The sequence below is a fragment of the Eulemur rufifrons genome, chromosome 9, assembly GCF_041146395.1.
Source record: "Eulemur rufifrons isolate Redbay chromosome 9, OSU_ERuf_1, whole genome shotgun sequence".
Taxonomy (NCBI): domain Eukaryota; kingdom Metazoa; phylum Chordata; class Mammalia; order Primates; family Lemuridae; genus Eulemur; species Eulemur rufifrons.
In genome coordinates this window covers 51,742,611-51,758,536 of record NC_090991.1, presented here as the reverse complement: position 1 = coordinate 51,758,536, position 15,926 = coordinate 51,742,611, and the positions used below count along the sequence as shown (strand labels likewise).

Sequence of the window (15,926 nt, the reverse complement as noted above, 5' to 3'; positions counted from 1 at the left end):
ACCCAGAGAATAATTAAGATTATAGCTGGGTACAATGGCTCACACCAGTAATCCCGGCACTTTGGGAGGCTGACAGGGGAGGATCACTTGAGACCAGGAGTTTGAGAACAGCCAGAGAAATGGTGAGACCCCATCTCTACAAAAAAACTAAAAAAATTAGCTGGGCACGGTGGTTCAGGCTGTAGTCCCAGCTACTCAAGAGGCTGAGCCAGGAGGATCGCTTGAGCCCAAGAGTTTGAGGTTGCTGTGAGCTGTGATCACATCACTGCACTCTAGCCTTGGCGAGAGCGAGACCCTGTCTCACAAAACTATATAAATAAATAAATGTAAGATTTTAGAGGTGAATGGAAGTGGCAAGTCAGTTGTCCCAAAGCCTGTTAGGATGTCAAGCATTAGGTGGGTTTTTTACGGGCTAAGAACAGTTCTCTCTTCCTCTTTCCAACCCCTCTCCCCAGTCGCCAGGAAAAGCAGGACGAAATGATATGTCCTGTTGTTCTCTGGGGAATCTTCGTTGTTATGGGGGCTAGAAACGGAAATCTAACTCCTCAGATAACAAGGCCTCCATTTTCCATAGTCAAGAAGACCATACCGACTGACCTGCAAGAACAGCTGAAGACATTAAAGACTTTGACTAAAGAAGTTCGGCAGGAAAAAGCAAAAGTAAGAAAGGGAGGGTCGACCTACTTTGCCGTTTAATGCTGATAATAGCACTTTCCATTGTATCTTGATGGGTTATACCGTCCCTTCCCGCACATTATTATGTCACTGGATCTTGCCATCCTGTCAGCAAATGCACCTCAGATTATCATCATGTTCATTTTCTGGATCTAAAAAGTGATGCTCAAAGCTGTTAGAATTCAGCTGAGCCAAACAACAAGGGCTTTGCTCTTTTCATTACATGTGGCAGCCTTCCAGCCCAGTTTGTGGGACTTCTAGGGGCCCGAGGTCATTGCAAGGGGCTGCTAGACCTTCAGTCACTCTCTCAATGCCAGCTTTTTACATCAATGGACGGATGGCCTGGTGTCCGCGAGGACCTTGGCTCTTGTCAGAGGGGGTTGGGTTAGGATTAGGCAATAGGGGAAGTGGGAACTGGGGCCACCTGACACTCCCTTTTGTGGGGTTTGTAGCTGGAAAGGTTGCAAAGGATCGTGGAGGGCGAAGGGGAGCAAGAAGCGGGGAAGGAGTTGAAAACTGGCCAGCTGAGCTTGCAGCTGGCTGTCCTCAGGTAAAGTGCCCCAGCCAGGTGCAGCTGGTCTCCTGGCATCACATACTCTCAGCCAAGGAGGTGATGGCGGCTGTTGGCTCACTCGTGCCCCTAAACTGACCACCATCTTTGACCTGGACTGTTTGCTCCTCAGGTCACCCATGTCTAGTTCAAGGGACTGGAAGAAACTCCCCAGGTTCCCACAACAGCTCAGGACCAGGGCTTAGAAGGGCAAGGAGAAGCTCCTTAGACTGTCCCCAGTTGGAAGCTGGAGGACACCACTTGCTGGAGCCCCTCAGAGCTCTCTTTGTGATGCCCATTCCCTCCACCTAGAAGCCTCCAGGCCTGCATGCTAGCCGCCCCCCGCCAGGACAGGGCCCGTGGGAGGGTGGCGCAAACCCCTCATCTGCATCCTCCCACACGTCCCTGACAGCCAGGGCTCTGCACTGGTGAGCCGGGTCTCTGGGCTGGCCATGGAGCCAGGCGGTCTCTTGTCATGCACTGCAGAGTCTCCGTGGCTGACATTGAGAAGGAGCTGTCCGAACTGAGGGAAAGCCAGGAACGGGGCAAGGCTGCCATGGAAAATTCGGTCTCCGAAGCCTCCCTTTATCTGCAGGAGCAGGTGAGGATTTCACACCCTTCAGCTCCCTTCTCGGAGTGGGCTGCAGGCAGTGGGGCAGCCCCGCCCTCCCGCCGCAGTCCCCCTGTGTGTGTGGAGGGATGGGCCACTGTGTCGAGGATGCAGCCCCTTCCTGATCCAAAGCCGGCTCTGAAGCCGCTGGTGCGTGGGTGACTGCAACCCCTGTGGCAGGGGAAGAGTGCCCCTTTGAGGTCTGTTTACTTCCCGTTAAATCTTTGTTCTCTTTTTTTATTATATAAGTCACATATCATAAAATTCACACTTTTAAAATAAACAAGGTCGTTTTTAGTATATTCACAAAGTTGTGCAACCATCAACCACGATCTAATTCTAAAGCATTTCCTCACCCCAAAAAGAAATCCTGTACCCCTTAGCAGTCTCTCCCCATCCCCATCCCCATCCCCTGACAAGCACTCACCTGCTCTCCGTCTCTATGGATTTGCCTCTTCTGGATATTTCATATGACTGGAATCATACAACATGCCTCGTGCATCTGGCTTCTTTCACTTGGCATGATGTTTTCAAGGTTCATCCATGTTGTAGCACATGTCAGGGCTTCATTTTACGGCTGAACAACATTCCTTGTTGTGGCTGTACCACCATTTGTTTGTTCATTCATCATTGAAGGATGTTTGGGTTGTTTCTACCCTTTGACTATCATGAATAATGCTGCTATGAACATTCACGTATAAGCTTTTATGTGGATCTGTTTTCATTCCTCTTGGGTATATGCCTGTGAGTGGAATTGTTGGGTCGTAGAACTGTCTAATCGTCCGAGGGACCGCCAGACTGCTTTCCGCAGCGGCCACACCGCTCTTCATCGCCACTGGCAACGTATGAGGGTTTCGCTTCCTCCACATCCCCACCAATGCTTGTTAATTTCCTTTTTATTTTAATTTTTAATTGTTTTTCTTTTTTTGGAGACAGGGTCTTGCTCTGTCTCCCGGGGTAGAATAAAATGGGGCATCATCACAGCTCACTGCAACCTTAAGTTGCTGGGCTCAAGCGATCCTCCTGCCTCGGCCTCCCAGGTACCTGGGACTACAGGCATGCACGACCACACTTGGCTAAGTTTTCTTTTTTTTTTTTTTGAAACAGAGTCTCACTCTGTTGCCCAGGCTAGAGTGAGTGCCGTGGCGTCAGTCTAGCTCACAGCAACCTCAAACTCCTGGGCTTAAGCGATCCTCCTGTCTCAGCCTCCTGAGTAGCTGGGACTACAGGCATGCGCCACCATGCCCGGCTAATTTTTTCTATATATATATTTTAGTTGTCCATATAATTTCTTTCTATTTTTAGTAGAGACGGGGTCTCACTCTTGTTCAGGCTGGTCTTGAACTCCTGACCTCGAGCGATCCACCCGCCTCGGCCTCCCAGAGTGCTAGGATTACAGGCGTGAGCCACCGCGCCCGGCCTAAGTTTTCTATTATTGTAGAGATGGCATCTCGCTCTTGCTCAGGCTGGTCTTAAACTACTGAGCTCAAGTGATCCTCCCACTTTGGCTTCCCAAAGTGCTAGGATTACAGGGGTGAGCCACCACTCCTGGCCAATTTCTTGTAAAAAAAAAAAAATTATAGCTATCCTAGTGGGTGTGAAGTATCTTATTATGGTTTTGATTTGCATTTCCCTAATGACTAACGATGCTGAGCATCTTTTCATGTGCCTTTTAGTCATTTGTATACCTTCTTTAAAGATAAGATAGACAACTAATCAAATCCTTTGTCCATTTTTAAATTGAGTTCTCTTTATTGTTGAGCTGTAAAGAGTTCTTTATATATTCTGGACACTAGACTCTTATCTGATATATGACTTGCAAATATTTTCCTCTACTCTACGGGTTATCATTTTTCTTTCTTGCTAGTGTTTGCCTTTACATCTTGAATGATGCTATCCTTGGTCATTTCCCAGTAAGAAGTCTCTGCTCCTAACTGCTCACAGATGGAGCAGTTAGGAAAAGCCACTATAGGCACGGCCAAGGGCATCCATGTTAGGAACCTCTTTGTGCTTTAAGCTACTTTCTGGGCTCCTCCCGAGTTGCTGGGACAGTGTTGTGCACCACTTCATGACTCCAAGCCAACTGTCCTGCTTGAGAAGCAGTGGAGAGTGTGCAAAGTTCACCTGTCAGTCCAAGCTCCTGTCTTAGCTTAGCAACCCCACGGTCTCGCTGCTCTCCTTCCAGGATTTGCACCACTCAGACCATGAGAGACACCTGTGGTAGTGTTAGCACCTGTCACATTCTTTTATCATTAGTTATTTACATGCTAGGTGGGACGGAGCAGGTGCAAGCCCACCCTTCCCAGTCTCTGTGCCCAGAGCAGGGCCTGTGTGTCATCAGGGTCCTCTGAGTGTTTATGGGTTGACTAACAGGCAGCAGCACTTTAGGAGTTAGCTAGAGGAGAGAGGTTCTCACACTGGACCAAGGGGCCGGCTAGAGAAAGGTTCAGAGACCTCCCGCTTGCAAGGACTTTGTTTGGCATTAATGCTGCACTCCCTGAAAACCCCACTCACTACTTAACAGATAGAGTGCCTGCTATGGGCCACATGCCCTGTGAGACACAGGATGCGGTGTCTGCCCCAGATCACAGCAGGGGAGAGGCAGAAAGTACCACACTAGTAGTGCTAGCGTGGCCAGAATGTGGCTGTGACTCGCCTCACTGCCCCGCCCCCAATGTCTCTCCTGCACCCAGTTGGACAAGCTCAGGACGATCATCGAGAGCATGTTGGCCTCCTCCTCCACGCTGCTGTCCATGAGCATGACCCCGCACAAGCCCCTAATGAACTTGGCTCCTGGCCAGATCAACCCTGAAGCCACCTGTCCAGCCTGCAGCCTTGACGTGGGCCACCAGGTCAGCAAGCTGGTGCAGCGCTATGAGCACCTCCAGGACATGGTCAACAACCTGGCTGCCTCCCGGCCCTCCAAGAAAGCCAAGCTCCAGAGCCAGGTGAGCCTCTGCCCACCTCGCTCCTGGTGTAGCTGGACACAGTCCCGCTGGGAAGAGCTACAGCCCTGGAGGCCTGCAGACGGAGTGGCCACCGCAGCTCCCCAGGAGGGGGTGTTTGGGCCTGAGGGTTAATTTTCCATGGTGGCGCCCTTTAGTCAGATCCATGAAAGTCCCTGCTCCTTCCTCAGGGTCACAGCAAGGGTGGCAGCAGAGCTAGTTCTGGGGACAGGAGACTATGGGGTGGGATAGCACAGGCTGGCCAAGGGTGGAGCAGTGCCATTCCCGTGCCATGGGGACACAGGAACAGCTGTAGGAGACAGCTTACATATCAATCTCCCCAACCCTCTCCCATTCCCTCCAAAGGGCAGGCTCACTGGGGGGTTGGAGACAGCCGCAAGTCCATGAGTCCCGCCTCTTGGACTGAAGAATTCAGATTTGGCCCAGGGGAGGTGAGGAGACTGAAGCCCACACCCCAGCTCTCAGGGGCCGTGGGGCAGCGTCACTCCTGAGCCTCCATCACTCTATTGACTGCCCGCACCGGCAGGCCAGGCTCCCCTGAGGCTAGTCCATGGGGGTGTGGGTGACTGGTGCTCCTGTCCCACTGGAGTGGACACACAGAAAGGGCAGAGAACCTTCTCCATGGTTAGTGGGAAGTTATGAAGGCAACCGAGAAAAGCCAGGATGGGGTCTGAAGTTAGCTTCTCTGCTGGGCAATGATTTAAGGCCACCTTATCAAGGGGTGGCAATACTGTGGCGGGGGCAGGGGTCACCCCAGCAGCCTCAGAGATCCTTCCTGTCCCTCCTCCCGCAGGACGAGGAGCTGCTGGGCCACGTGCAGAGCGCCATCCTGCAGGTGCAGGGCGACTGCGAGAAGCTCAACATCACGACCAGCAACCTCATCGAGGACCATCGGCAGAAGCAGAAGGACATTGACGTGAGCGGCCGGCAGGGCAGCAGGAGCGGGCGGGGCTCGACTCTGCCCCCTGCCCTTGAGCTCCTGGCTCTTCATCTCTGCTTGCTTGGCCCCCAGGTGCTTTACCAGGGTCTGGAGAAGCTCGAAAAGGAAAAGGCCAACAGGGAGCACCTGGAGATGGAGATCGACGTGGTAAGTGCCAGGCCCTGGAGCCACTCCGTCCCAGTGGGTTCTCGCTGGCCATTCTTTGAGAGGCCAGGAGTGGAGGGCGCAGGAGGATCATGGGCTCTTAGAAACCCCCGGGGGAATGGGGCCCCTCCATGGCTCTCTCCTAGGTGGGGGGCTGCTTCCTCTCTCTCTGGGCAGAAAGCTGACAAGAGTGCCCTGGCTGCCAAAGTGAGCCGTGTCCAGTTTGATGCCACCACGGAGCAGCTGAACCACATGATGCAGGAGCTGGTGGCCAGGATGAGTGGGCAGGAGCAGGACTGGCAGAAGATGCTGGACAAGCTCCTTGTGGAGATGGACAGCAAGGTGTGGGGCAGGCGTGGGCTGGGGGCTCTCCATCGCCATAGTCCTGTCCCTGGACCAGGACACCACCACCCTCTCTGGGGCCAGACCCCCACCTGCTGCCTTAGAGCTCACCTGTCGCCCCGGCCCCTGCAGCTGGACCGCTTGGAGTTGGACCCATTGAAGCTGATGCTGGAGGACCGGTGGAAGTCGCTGCGACAGCAGCTCAAAGAACGCTCTCCGCTCTACCAGGCTGATGAGGCAGCCGCCATGCGGAGGTGAGGCCTAGCAGATGGGGAGGCTGGCATGCTGAGCTGGTGAGGGAAGGTGCCAGGCTCGAGTCCCAAGCAAGCAGCTCCCACTGCACACAGCTGGGCCTGCCCAGGACCATCCCGTGGTTCAGGGACAGGATTTTGGAGCTCAACTCTTCTAGCTCAGGCCCCTTCATCCCACAGGAGGAGAAAGGGAGTGCAGGCGGCATGAGGCTCTCTGGCCTTGGGTGTGCTGTGCCCTTGGGTCGGGAGGGGTTCTCAGTCCCCTGAGCTGAGACAGCTCCTAGGGGTCTGGCCCGTGGCGGGCTTGAATCTCAGGATTCCCGTTCTTGGCCGCCAGAGGGCCCCCAAGGCTCACACAGGGCACCCTCGGGGGCCCTTGGGAACCCGCTGGCCTTGGATGAGGATGGGCAGATGTGGGACCAGATGTGGGACGTGAGCCTGGGAGCAGGGGGTTTCTGCCACCCTGGAGGGCTGAGCGCCCAGCCTGCCTGGCCTGCAGAGGGCCAAGCCCTTCTGGGGACCCTCTGGGCAGAGTGCTCACCCTCCTCGTGCACCCCTCCCGACAGGCAGCTCCTGGCACATTTCCACTGCCTCTCGTGCGACCGCCCCTTGGAGACACCTCTGACCGGACAGTGAGTGCCCACGCCCGGCCCACCCAGCAGGGCTGTTCCTCCCCTGCTCTCTACCACCCCTCCTTTCCTTCTCAGTCCTGCACCGGGGCCCAGCCTGGGTGGTCCAGAAGGTTCTGGAGGCAAGTGGAAGGTGGGGAGTAGGTGGTAGGTGGACTTCGGTGATGGGATTTCTCACACTCTGGCCCACCCCTTTCCAGAGTCATGCCCCTGACACCTGTGGGTCCGGGCCTGCCGGGACACCGATCCATGCGCCCCTACACAGTGTTTGAGCTGGAGCAGGTCCGGCAGCAGAGCCGCAAGTATGGGCAGCGGGGTCCCAGGGCAGGGCCTTGGAACGGGAAGCCGGGGCACAGAGGGCTGAGTGCCACAGAGGGCAGCTCTGGGGGATGGTGCGGAGGGCCTCCTCCCCAGGGTTGGGACAGCAGGGGCCACTAAACTGATTTCTGAACTAGCTCCCAGCTCTTCCCCAAGCATGGGCGTTGGAGGAAGACCTGTCGGGAGTTACGGTGGGACGGTGGGACGTTAACAAGGGTAGCAGCTGAGAGCTCCTCTGTTTCCCACCACCTGCCCCATCCTTCAGCTGACTCAGCAACCTGGGGATGGGGGGAGAGGGTGGGGGAGGGGCCGGTGTTGCTCAGCCTCAGGGTTGCTGGGGGTGGGGAGTTGCGCAGGCCCTCCTCACTCCCTAGGGATGGAGGGTTCATGGGAAAGAGGACTTCAAACCTTCAAACTGCTCTTGGAGCCCTAGGGGTTCCAGGTATGCAGGGCCAGGTGTCGGCGACTGGACCCGAGAGGCCAGTGGCCGAGTCGGCTCCTCTACCCCCGTGGTCAGAGGCTTTGTCCACTTGGCTCGTCTGTACTTTTCCCCTGGAGGAAAACCTCTGGCATTTCTCGGGACTCAGGGCTGGCTTGGCCCACACAGGACCCTGCGCAAAAAGGGGCCTGAGGCCGAGGGAAGCGGCTCACACAAGGGCCAGGCACAGAGTGGCTCTGGGGTCCTGTCCCATCCTGGGCCGACCCTGCCTCCGTCCTGCTCTGTAGCCTCAAGCTGGGCGGTGCCTTCCCTCGGGGCGACCTGGCGCAGATGGAGCGGAGCGTGGGGCGCCTGCGCTCCATGCACTCCAAGATGCTGATGGACATCGAGAAGGTGCAGATCCACTTTGGGGGCTCGGTCAAGGCCAGCAGCCAGATGATCCGTGAGCTGCTGCAGGCCCAGTGCCTCAGCTCCCCCTGCTACAAACGGTAAGGGCGCAGGCGGGCCAGGGTCCGCGGGGCACGGGCTGTGCTGACTGGCGTGGCTTCTGCCCACCCATGGCCACGGGGACAAACGCCTCACCTCGCTGCTGGCAAAAGCCCCAGGAGACAAGGAGGCACGTGTGAGAGTGTGTGTGTGTGTTGTGAATGTGCGAGTGTATGTGTGTCAGTGTGTATGTGTGAGCACGAGTATGTTACGTATGTGTGTGAGCATGTGACCGTGTGAGTGTGTGCGTGTTTTGTGTGAGCACATGTGTGTATGTGTTGTCTGTCAGTGTGTGTTTGTGTATATGCATGGGTATGTGTGTCTGTCTGAGCATGCGTGTGTGTGTGTGAGCATGAGTGTATGTGTGAGTGAGTGTGTATGTGTAGAGTGTGTGCAAGTATTTGAGTGTGTGAGCACGAGTGTGTGTTGGTGAGTGTGTGAGCGTATGAGTATGTATGTGTGAACACGGGTATGAGAGCATGTGTGTGTGTGTGCACGAGTGTATGTATGTGCCCGAGTGTGTGTACGTATGAGCATGTGATTGACAGTGTGTGAATATGTGTGGTCTTCAGGGTGGTCCAGCCTCGAGGTTGCTTGGCTCACCCACCCCACTCTCCCGGGACCCCTGCTCTGCCCTGACTCCTGCAACCCTGCAGAGAGATGCCCACTTCCGTCTGGCTGGCCCCATCACGGGTGGGTCCCAGGTGACGTCCCTGGTGGCCTGCTCCTGATACTCGCACACTGTCCTCATCACAGGGTGCCGGATATGGCCGACTACACCTACTCGACAGTGCCCCGGCGCTGCGGGGGCAGCCACACCCTCACCTACCCGTACCGCCGCAGCCGCCTGCAGCACCTGGCCCAGGGCCTGTGTCCCACCGAGGAGATCCAGATTGCCATGAAGGTAGGGCCCTGCTGGGAGCCACCAGGGAGGAAGGCCCTGACATGGCTCCAGATTCCCAAATCATTCCGGACACCACCAGAAGTCACCTCATCCAGCCCTCTGCCTTGAGGCAGTTTCTTATTCAGACTCAGTTAAAGCCGCCGGTTCTTATCCTTTGTGGGGAAGAATCCATCCTGGCTACCTCCCGCCCCGGCACCACTACCTCCCGCCACCGGCCCTCAGAGTGATGCCATTTCCACCTCCCTTCGCTTTGTCTCTCGGCCCTGGTGCTGCCCCGAGTCCCCCAGGAGGGTTCTGAGCACTGTTTGGTGCCAGAAGGCAGGGGACAGCAGTGCTCTGCGCCCCAGCCTTCGTGGAGGCAGGGCCAGAGGGAGGGCTCTGCGTGCGCCAATGGTAATGGATGCGTGTCCACCCCTGCAGCACGACGAGGTGGATATCTTGGGCCTGGACGGACATATTTACAAGGGACGGATGGATACGAGGCTGCCAGGAATCCTGACCAAAGACAGTGAGTGTCCAGGTGGCCCAGGGGCCCCTCACTCTCCTTGCTTGGGTCCCACAGGGATGCTCATCTCTTGGGAGGCCAGGCACTTCTTTGGGCCACCAACCCCTGGCTGCCTTCCTCCTCTACCTCCCTGACTCCAAACGTTCAGATCTGTCCCAAAGCCACCAGGTGAATGTTTGCAGGTGGAAGACAACTGTCCAGCCTCAGCCAACCGGCCAGGATGTGGTGGCCCCATCTTTTCTTGCCAGCCCTCACCCTTGTGCAGCACCACTGTGCTTTCCTGCCTCGGCCCCTGCCCACGGCACATCCTGGCCAAGTCCCACCCACCCCTTCTTCAAGACTCAGCGCGATGCCCTCTCCTGAGCCCCCTGCCACTTAGTGATCTCCTGTCCTCTGAATGCCCACTTCCAGTTGCCCACCCCCAAAGTGTGCTGTTTCCCACTTCCCACAGTGCGTTACAGCCACGAATGCTCCTGTGTAGTCACTTCCCCTCCGGAACTGGAAACCCCGGGTCAGAACGCACCTACACCTGGCAGAGACCATATGAGTGACTGGATGGATGGATGGATGGACGGATGGCTGGATGGGGCGGGGGCATATGAATGAATGATGCATTGCTTCTCAGGAGCATAGCCACGAATCCAGACAAAAAGGGACCCCACCACAGCTGAGGCTGGCTGTGCCCAGCCCTGCAGCCCTCTCCCCACCCCATGTGTTCCCATGGAGCCCTCACTTGGTGTCTCAGAACTGGCCCTTCCCTCCACCGCCCCCATCAGCAGCAGGGATCTCAAAGCACAAGTCCAAGCAGTCCCGGCCCCAGAGGCAGCAGTCCCTCAGCGACAGCAGCCAGCTGCCCTCTCGGTCTCAGAGTGCTCAGATGTTGGCCGGCAACAACTCAGGTAGCTTCCTTCTGGATGGAGTGTTCTTCCAGGTGGCCTTGGCTCTGCCCCAGGCCTCTCCTCCTTGCCCCGCTGGCCCCCTTTCCTGCCCGTGCTGGTTTATACCTTTGTTTCCCTGGAGAGAAGAAGGGCCTGGGAGCTGAAGGATGGGATGGCAGGAGAAAGAGAAAACCCCTAGTGACTGAGTGCTTGACATGCACCAGGTCTGTGGGGTAGATACTGTTGCTGCCCCATTTCATAGAAGAGGAACAGGGACAAGGACAGGGTCTGCCACCCACGTTTCTGGCCCCAAGGCCACGTCCTTGCCCTGCTCACGTGTGCTGACTCTCCTGGAGCTAGTGCTCCCAGGCTCTGCATGGTGGCTGGTGGGCATGGGGCCATGACCAGGTCTGGAAGGTCCCTAGGGTCCCTGATCCCCCACCCCCAGGAGCTAAATCATGCCTGAAGTGGAGGGAGCTAAGGGCCCCAGGGCTCGGCCACATGAGGGCCTGGGGATGTTACTAGGAGCCACTGGCCTGGAGCCAAGAGGCTGGATTGCTACCAAGTGACTTTAAGCAAGTCTCTCCCTCTCCAGACCTCAGTTTCCTCACCTGTCATCAAGGGGTTGCTGGGTTAGTGCTTCACAGAGTTGGGGCCCCTCCATGAGTATCTAATAAAAGGTGCCAACCTTCCTCCTCTAAAACAGTTAGGCACCCAATTTGTAAATGCTTGCAGGAGGTTCAGGGGTCCCCTGAACCACCCCCAGCCCCAACATTACACTAGATCAGTGGCCCCCAACCTTTTGGCACCAGGGACTGGTTTCATGGAAGACAATTTTTCCACGGACTGGGGGTTGGGGGGATGGTTTCAGGATGATTCAAGCGCATTACATTTATTGTACAGTCAAACCTCTCTGCTAATGATAACCTGTATTTGCTCCCCAGAGCTAGCATCACCGCCTCAGCTCCACCTATCATCAGGCATTAGATTCTCATAAGAAGTGTGCACCCCAGACCCCTCGCATGCGCAGTTTACAGTAGGTCCACACGCTCCTATGAGAATCTAATGCAGCTGCTGATGTGACAGGATGCGGAGGTTATGCAGTGACATGAGCCATGGGGAGCGGCTGTAAATACAAACGAAGCTTTGCTTGCTCGCTGGCAGCTCACCTCCTGCTGTATGGCCAGCCTGGTTCCTAACACGGACCAGCACCAGCCTGCAGTCCAGGGGTTGGGACCGCAGCCTAGCTGCTCTCCAGCATCCCTTCCACCCCAGCACTCAGTGAGGGGCTGTGGCTGAGGGAGGGGGAAGCAGAAACAGCGTAAGTGGCAGTGGTAGTGGTGACGCCTGTTTTCATCGCGGGCTCCTCACCAGCCATGCAGTTTAGGAGCTTCACACATATGAGCCAATTTTAACCACATGCCAACACTAAGGGGTAGGGACCATTGTTAGCCCTACTTACAGCTGAGACAGCTGAGGCACAGAGAGGTTACGATAATTGCCCTAGGTCACACAGCTAGGAGGTGGCGGAGCTGGAATTCAAAGCTGAGCCCTCTGCTCCCAGAGTCAGTGCTGGTAACTAAGGGGCTGGGATGGAGGGTTTCAGAGGTGGACAGTGAGCACAGGACTGTCTCCCAGACCTGTTTTCTTGGGGATACTCAGCTTCCTTCTCCTAGTTACCCACTGTCTGCTCCAAGGGCACTTAAAATGTTACGGAAGCAGGAGAGAGCGAGATGAGAATCTCAGGGAAAATTCCTGTACCCATGTGAATGTTGCCTAGTCCCCATGTTAACAGAGGAAACATTACCAAAGAGGCAGACTCTTGGCCCCTGCAGGAGGGCTTGCTTACATATTTATTTTTCATTCATAAAGATATAAAGGGGCCTTACGTGTTTGCTTAGGAGCTTGCACGGAACACCCCAGCCCCGGCCGCTCCCGCCTCTAGCTTTATGCCCCAACTCAGCCAGGCTACTGGGCTGCTCCTGACATCCTTGGCTTTGGGCAAGCTGGGGCAGGGGTGGGGGGGCCTGGCATGCGTGGGAGTTGAGGCAGAGCAACCTCAGCCCCTCCTGTCTTGCAGTTTCTACACGTCACAAGAAAGACAGACCCGTCTCCTCTGAGGGCCGTCTCACCCAGCCCAATGTAGTCCACCCGCCCAGCCCCACAGTGACCGCGGACCTGCAGGGCAGCCCCCTGGGGCTGGAGATGCACATGGACATGCCTCCAGGGGAGGGGGTCGAGGAGCCCACCCGGGGGCCGCGGTCCACCACTGTTCACCGACCAGAGCTATAAATAAACGTTCAGGAAAAAGTCCAGGTTGGGCGAGGCCTCTCTGGCAGTGCTGGCTCAGGAAGAGGGAGTGAGAGGGAGGTGCCCGCTGCTGGCCGGGCAGCCAGCCCCCCGACACGCCTCCAGACACCCCCAGGTCCACTTGGCAGACCTCTTGGAGAGAGGGTCTCCTGGTCTGTAGCCTGAGGATTAAACTATAGCCTCTGTTCTCTGAGGTGCTGGGGCTTCAGGAGGGCTGGGCATTACACCCTGGGCAGGGAGGGCGACACAAGCCAGACCCCAGGCTCCGGGCCTGCCCCTGGGGACTGGCTGATCCTGCTCTTACCCAGCAGCTCTCTCTTGATCTTGGCTAGACCTGGGGTGCTGCTGCCCGCCCTGGCTCCGGCCCTGCCTTCTGGCCTGGGGGGCTGGCCTGAAGGGCACCCTGCTTGCTCAGGCCCTCTGGGCAGGTTGGGGCCTGTGCTATGGGTGTCGTGCTGCACCTTGGAGGTGAGGGTGGCAGCTGCCTGCTGCTCTCCCTGCTGCTGGCTCAGGGCAGCTCCTGGCTCCTGGCACAGGGTCCCAGAGAAGCAGTGTCACCGGCCAGAAGAAAATCCCTGGAGCCAGCTGGGAAGGTCTCTGTTCGACACCCTCTACTGCTCAGCCTCGAGTGGGCTCGGGCCAGGAGTTGCCATGGCTAATGCCCACTTTCCCCATTCCCTTCCTCCCCAGGGAGATAGAGCACAAGAGTGTCTTGCCAAGGGGGATGAAGAGGTGGGACCAGCACTGGCCCAGGGGCCTGACCTTGTCCTTGACTTGTTCGGCTCAGTGTGCTTATCTCTACACTGGCCCCCAAACCTGCAAGGAAGGACTCCATGCTCCCCCCACCCCCCGCCACACACCCAGTCTTTGTGCTAAAGGTCTTGGTGGGTGGGCAGGGGACAGAGGAGCACGGGTGGGCCCAAGCTCAGGCTGGTGCAGCAACGGCAAGGGACAAGCCCCACCACTGCTGCAGCCAGGACTGAGGAATCTCCTGACCTCCCGAGCTTGGACTTTAACCAGATCCTAGGGGCCCCGGTGAGATGGGAGAGCTGCCCCCTACCAGGCCTGTAGAGCCCTGGAGTCAAAGCAGTTCTGTCTGCCTCAGGGGTTCCCACCCAGAGAAGGAAGTACCAGATCAAAGATGGGACTCCCCCCACCTCCAGTTCCCATCTCCCCCCACAAGGGAAAGGGATGTCAAGGGCAAGAGGCCCGCTTTCGGGTGTAAAGAGGAAAGAGTGGCAGGAAACAGCCCAGAAACGGGTTTCTCACCCCTGACATGGCGTGGGCAAAGGAGGGTGGGCCTGGCTGGGGGTGCCGTGGGGGCGGCGGGGGCTCCCTCCTGATCTGCGGAGAGCCAGTGACTCTTTACGTAACAACGTAAAGCTTGTGGCTGGACAGGGAGGAGCCGCTTGGACAGTGGAGTCCTGGGTGGGCTCCCGGGGCCTGCGCCCCTCTGTGCCCCTCTCTTGTGCAGGAGGCAGAGCCAGGCCGGCCCCTCCTCCACCCCAGCCGGCTCCTGTTTCTCTCGCTCAGGCCCCACCCCGGCTGCGAAATGTCAGAAGGTCGGCTCAGTTTCCCTGGTCTAGAAGCCAAATTCACCACCAGCTTGGCAGGGAGGAGCAGCCTCCTCACCCACAGAAGGGCCAGGAGTGACATTCCCGGAGCCAGCCAGGCCAACCCCCACCATACCGCACCTGGGCACGGCCAGCGGGCTCTCTTGCCAGGCTGGGCCCCGCACCCAGGCAGACCCTAACCCAGGCCCCAGCAGGCTCTGGGGATGTCAGAGCATGACCACCCACGCGCTGAGGGGCTGCCCCTTGCAGCCTGGGAAAGCACAGGTGGGCAGGGGAAGGGGTGAGGGTGGGAGGGGTTTCAGGGGTTTCCAACCAGGAAACAAAACTGAAAGGACAAACCCAGCTTCCAAGCACATGGGTATGTCACATGCAGAGGAGGCAGAGCAGCTGGGTCCCCGTCCTGCTCCACTGCAGGAGGGGCTGCCCCACCACCGGGTGTGAGAAGATACGAGAAGGCCCAGAAGCAGGATGGGGTGGCTGCCGGGCTGGGCCTGCTTAAGTTTCACTTCACTTTGGGCCTGAACCTCCAACCCCCAGTCCAGGTCTGTGTTCCAGCAGCACTTGGTCCCTCTCAGACCGTGTGTGTTGTGCAGGCCAGAGTTCAGGGAGGGATCAACATGTGGCCTGTCACCCACTTTCACAGCCAGGTGGCCAGGCTCCCCCCACCCACCTGAGCACCTGCACTAGAGGACAATCTGAGAAAGGTGTGCTGGTCAGGAATTGCCAACACTGCCCCACTCTAATGCCCAGAGGGCTGTGGGGAGAGGGAAGTGCAAGCAAGTCCCTTTGGGGACCCACCTGTCTCATGGCTCCGACAGCTTTGGTTGACCTTTGGGACACGGCCACACAACAGGCCCACAGAGACACATGGCGCTGGCGAGAGCTGAGGGCAGGAGCGGACATGGGCCAGCTCGAAGGTGCCTGTGGGGCCTGGCAGTGGGGCAGGCGGCATCAGGCCACCAGGTGAAAAGAGCAGCTCTCCCCGCCGCAGATGGAAACGGCTCCCAGGGCTGAGCCCTGAGGGCCCCCCAGGCAGGGGCTATACAGCTAGGGGCCCAGAAGAGGGTTACAGCAACCAAGTCAGGACTCGCCCCTGCCCTCCCCATCCCAATCTGGATCCTGCCTGTGCCATCAGACCCCCTGGTGTGAATGCCCCACATCACAAACCATCCAGACCAGCCAAATGGCAATGACAATGGCACCCCACCCAACCATAGCATGGCCAAGAGCCCCACTGTCCTTCTTCCCAAGGAGATGGCTTTTCCTACCAAGGCAAATAAAACCACCACAAACCAGGGAAGTTAGAAAAGTCTCTTTTTAAGCTTTTAAATTAAGATTTCACCCTGGTGAGTGAGGCAGGATTCTGACGTGGGAACTAACCCACGGACTGGACGTGCAGCCCGAT

General features: G+C 57.3%; 1 protein-coding gene across 2 annotated transcripts in view; it reads left to right on the top strand.

The window, feature by feature from the left end:
- The window catches only part of QRICH2 (glutamine rich 2), a 29,309-nt gene extending 15,516 nt beyond the window's left edge, over positions 1-13,793 (top strand). Inside the window, exons 8-22 of one of the 2 annotated variants that reach the window (XM_069482885.1) lie at positions 575-660; positions 1,128-1,225; positions 1,712-1,826; positions 4,529-4,783; positions 5,595-5,717; positions 5,814-5,888; positions 6,063-6,227; positions 6,360-6,481; positions 7,045-7,110; positions 7,308-7,409; positions 8,152-8,352; positions 9,107-9,254; positions 9,675-9,762; positions 10,536-10,658; positions 12,718-13,793. In XM_069482885.1, the coding sequence (XP_069338986.1) occupies positions 575-660; positions 1,128-1,225; positions 1,712-1,826; positions 4,529-4,783; positions 5,595-5,717; positions 5,814-5,888; positions 6,063-6,227; positions 6,360-6,481; positions 7,045-7,110; positions 7,308-7,409; positions 8,152-8,352; positions 9,107-9,254; positions 9,675-9,762; positions 10,536-10,658; positions 12,718-12,929 (1,979 nt within the window). In that variant the 3' untranslated portion in view covers positions 12,930-13,793. Of the gene's footprint in view, positions 1-574; positions 661-1,127; positions 1,226-1,711; positions 1,827-4,528; positions 4,784-5,594; positions 5,718-5,813; positions 5,889-6,062; positions 6,228-6,359; positions 6,482-7,044; positions 7,111-7,307; positions 7,410-8,151; positions 8,353-9,106; positions 9,255-9,674; positions 9,763-10,535; positions 10,659-12,717 lie in introns of those variants that run through there. The other variant, XM_069482886.1, reaches the window with a different exon arrangement.
- Positions 13,794-15,926: the final 2,133 nt, after the last annotated feature.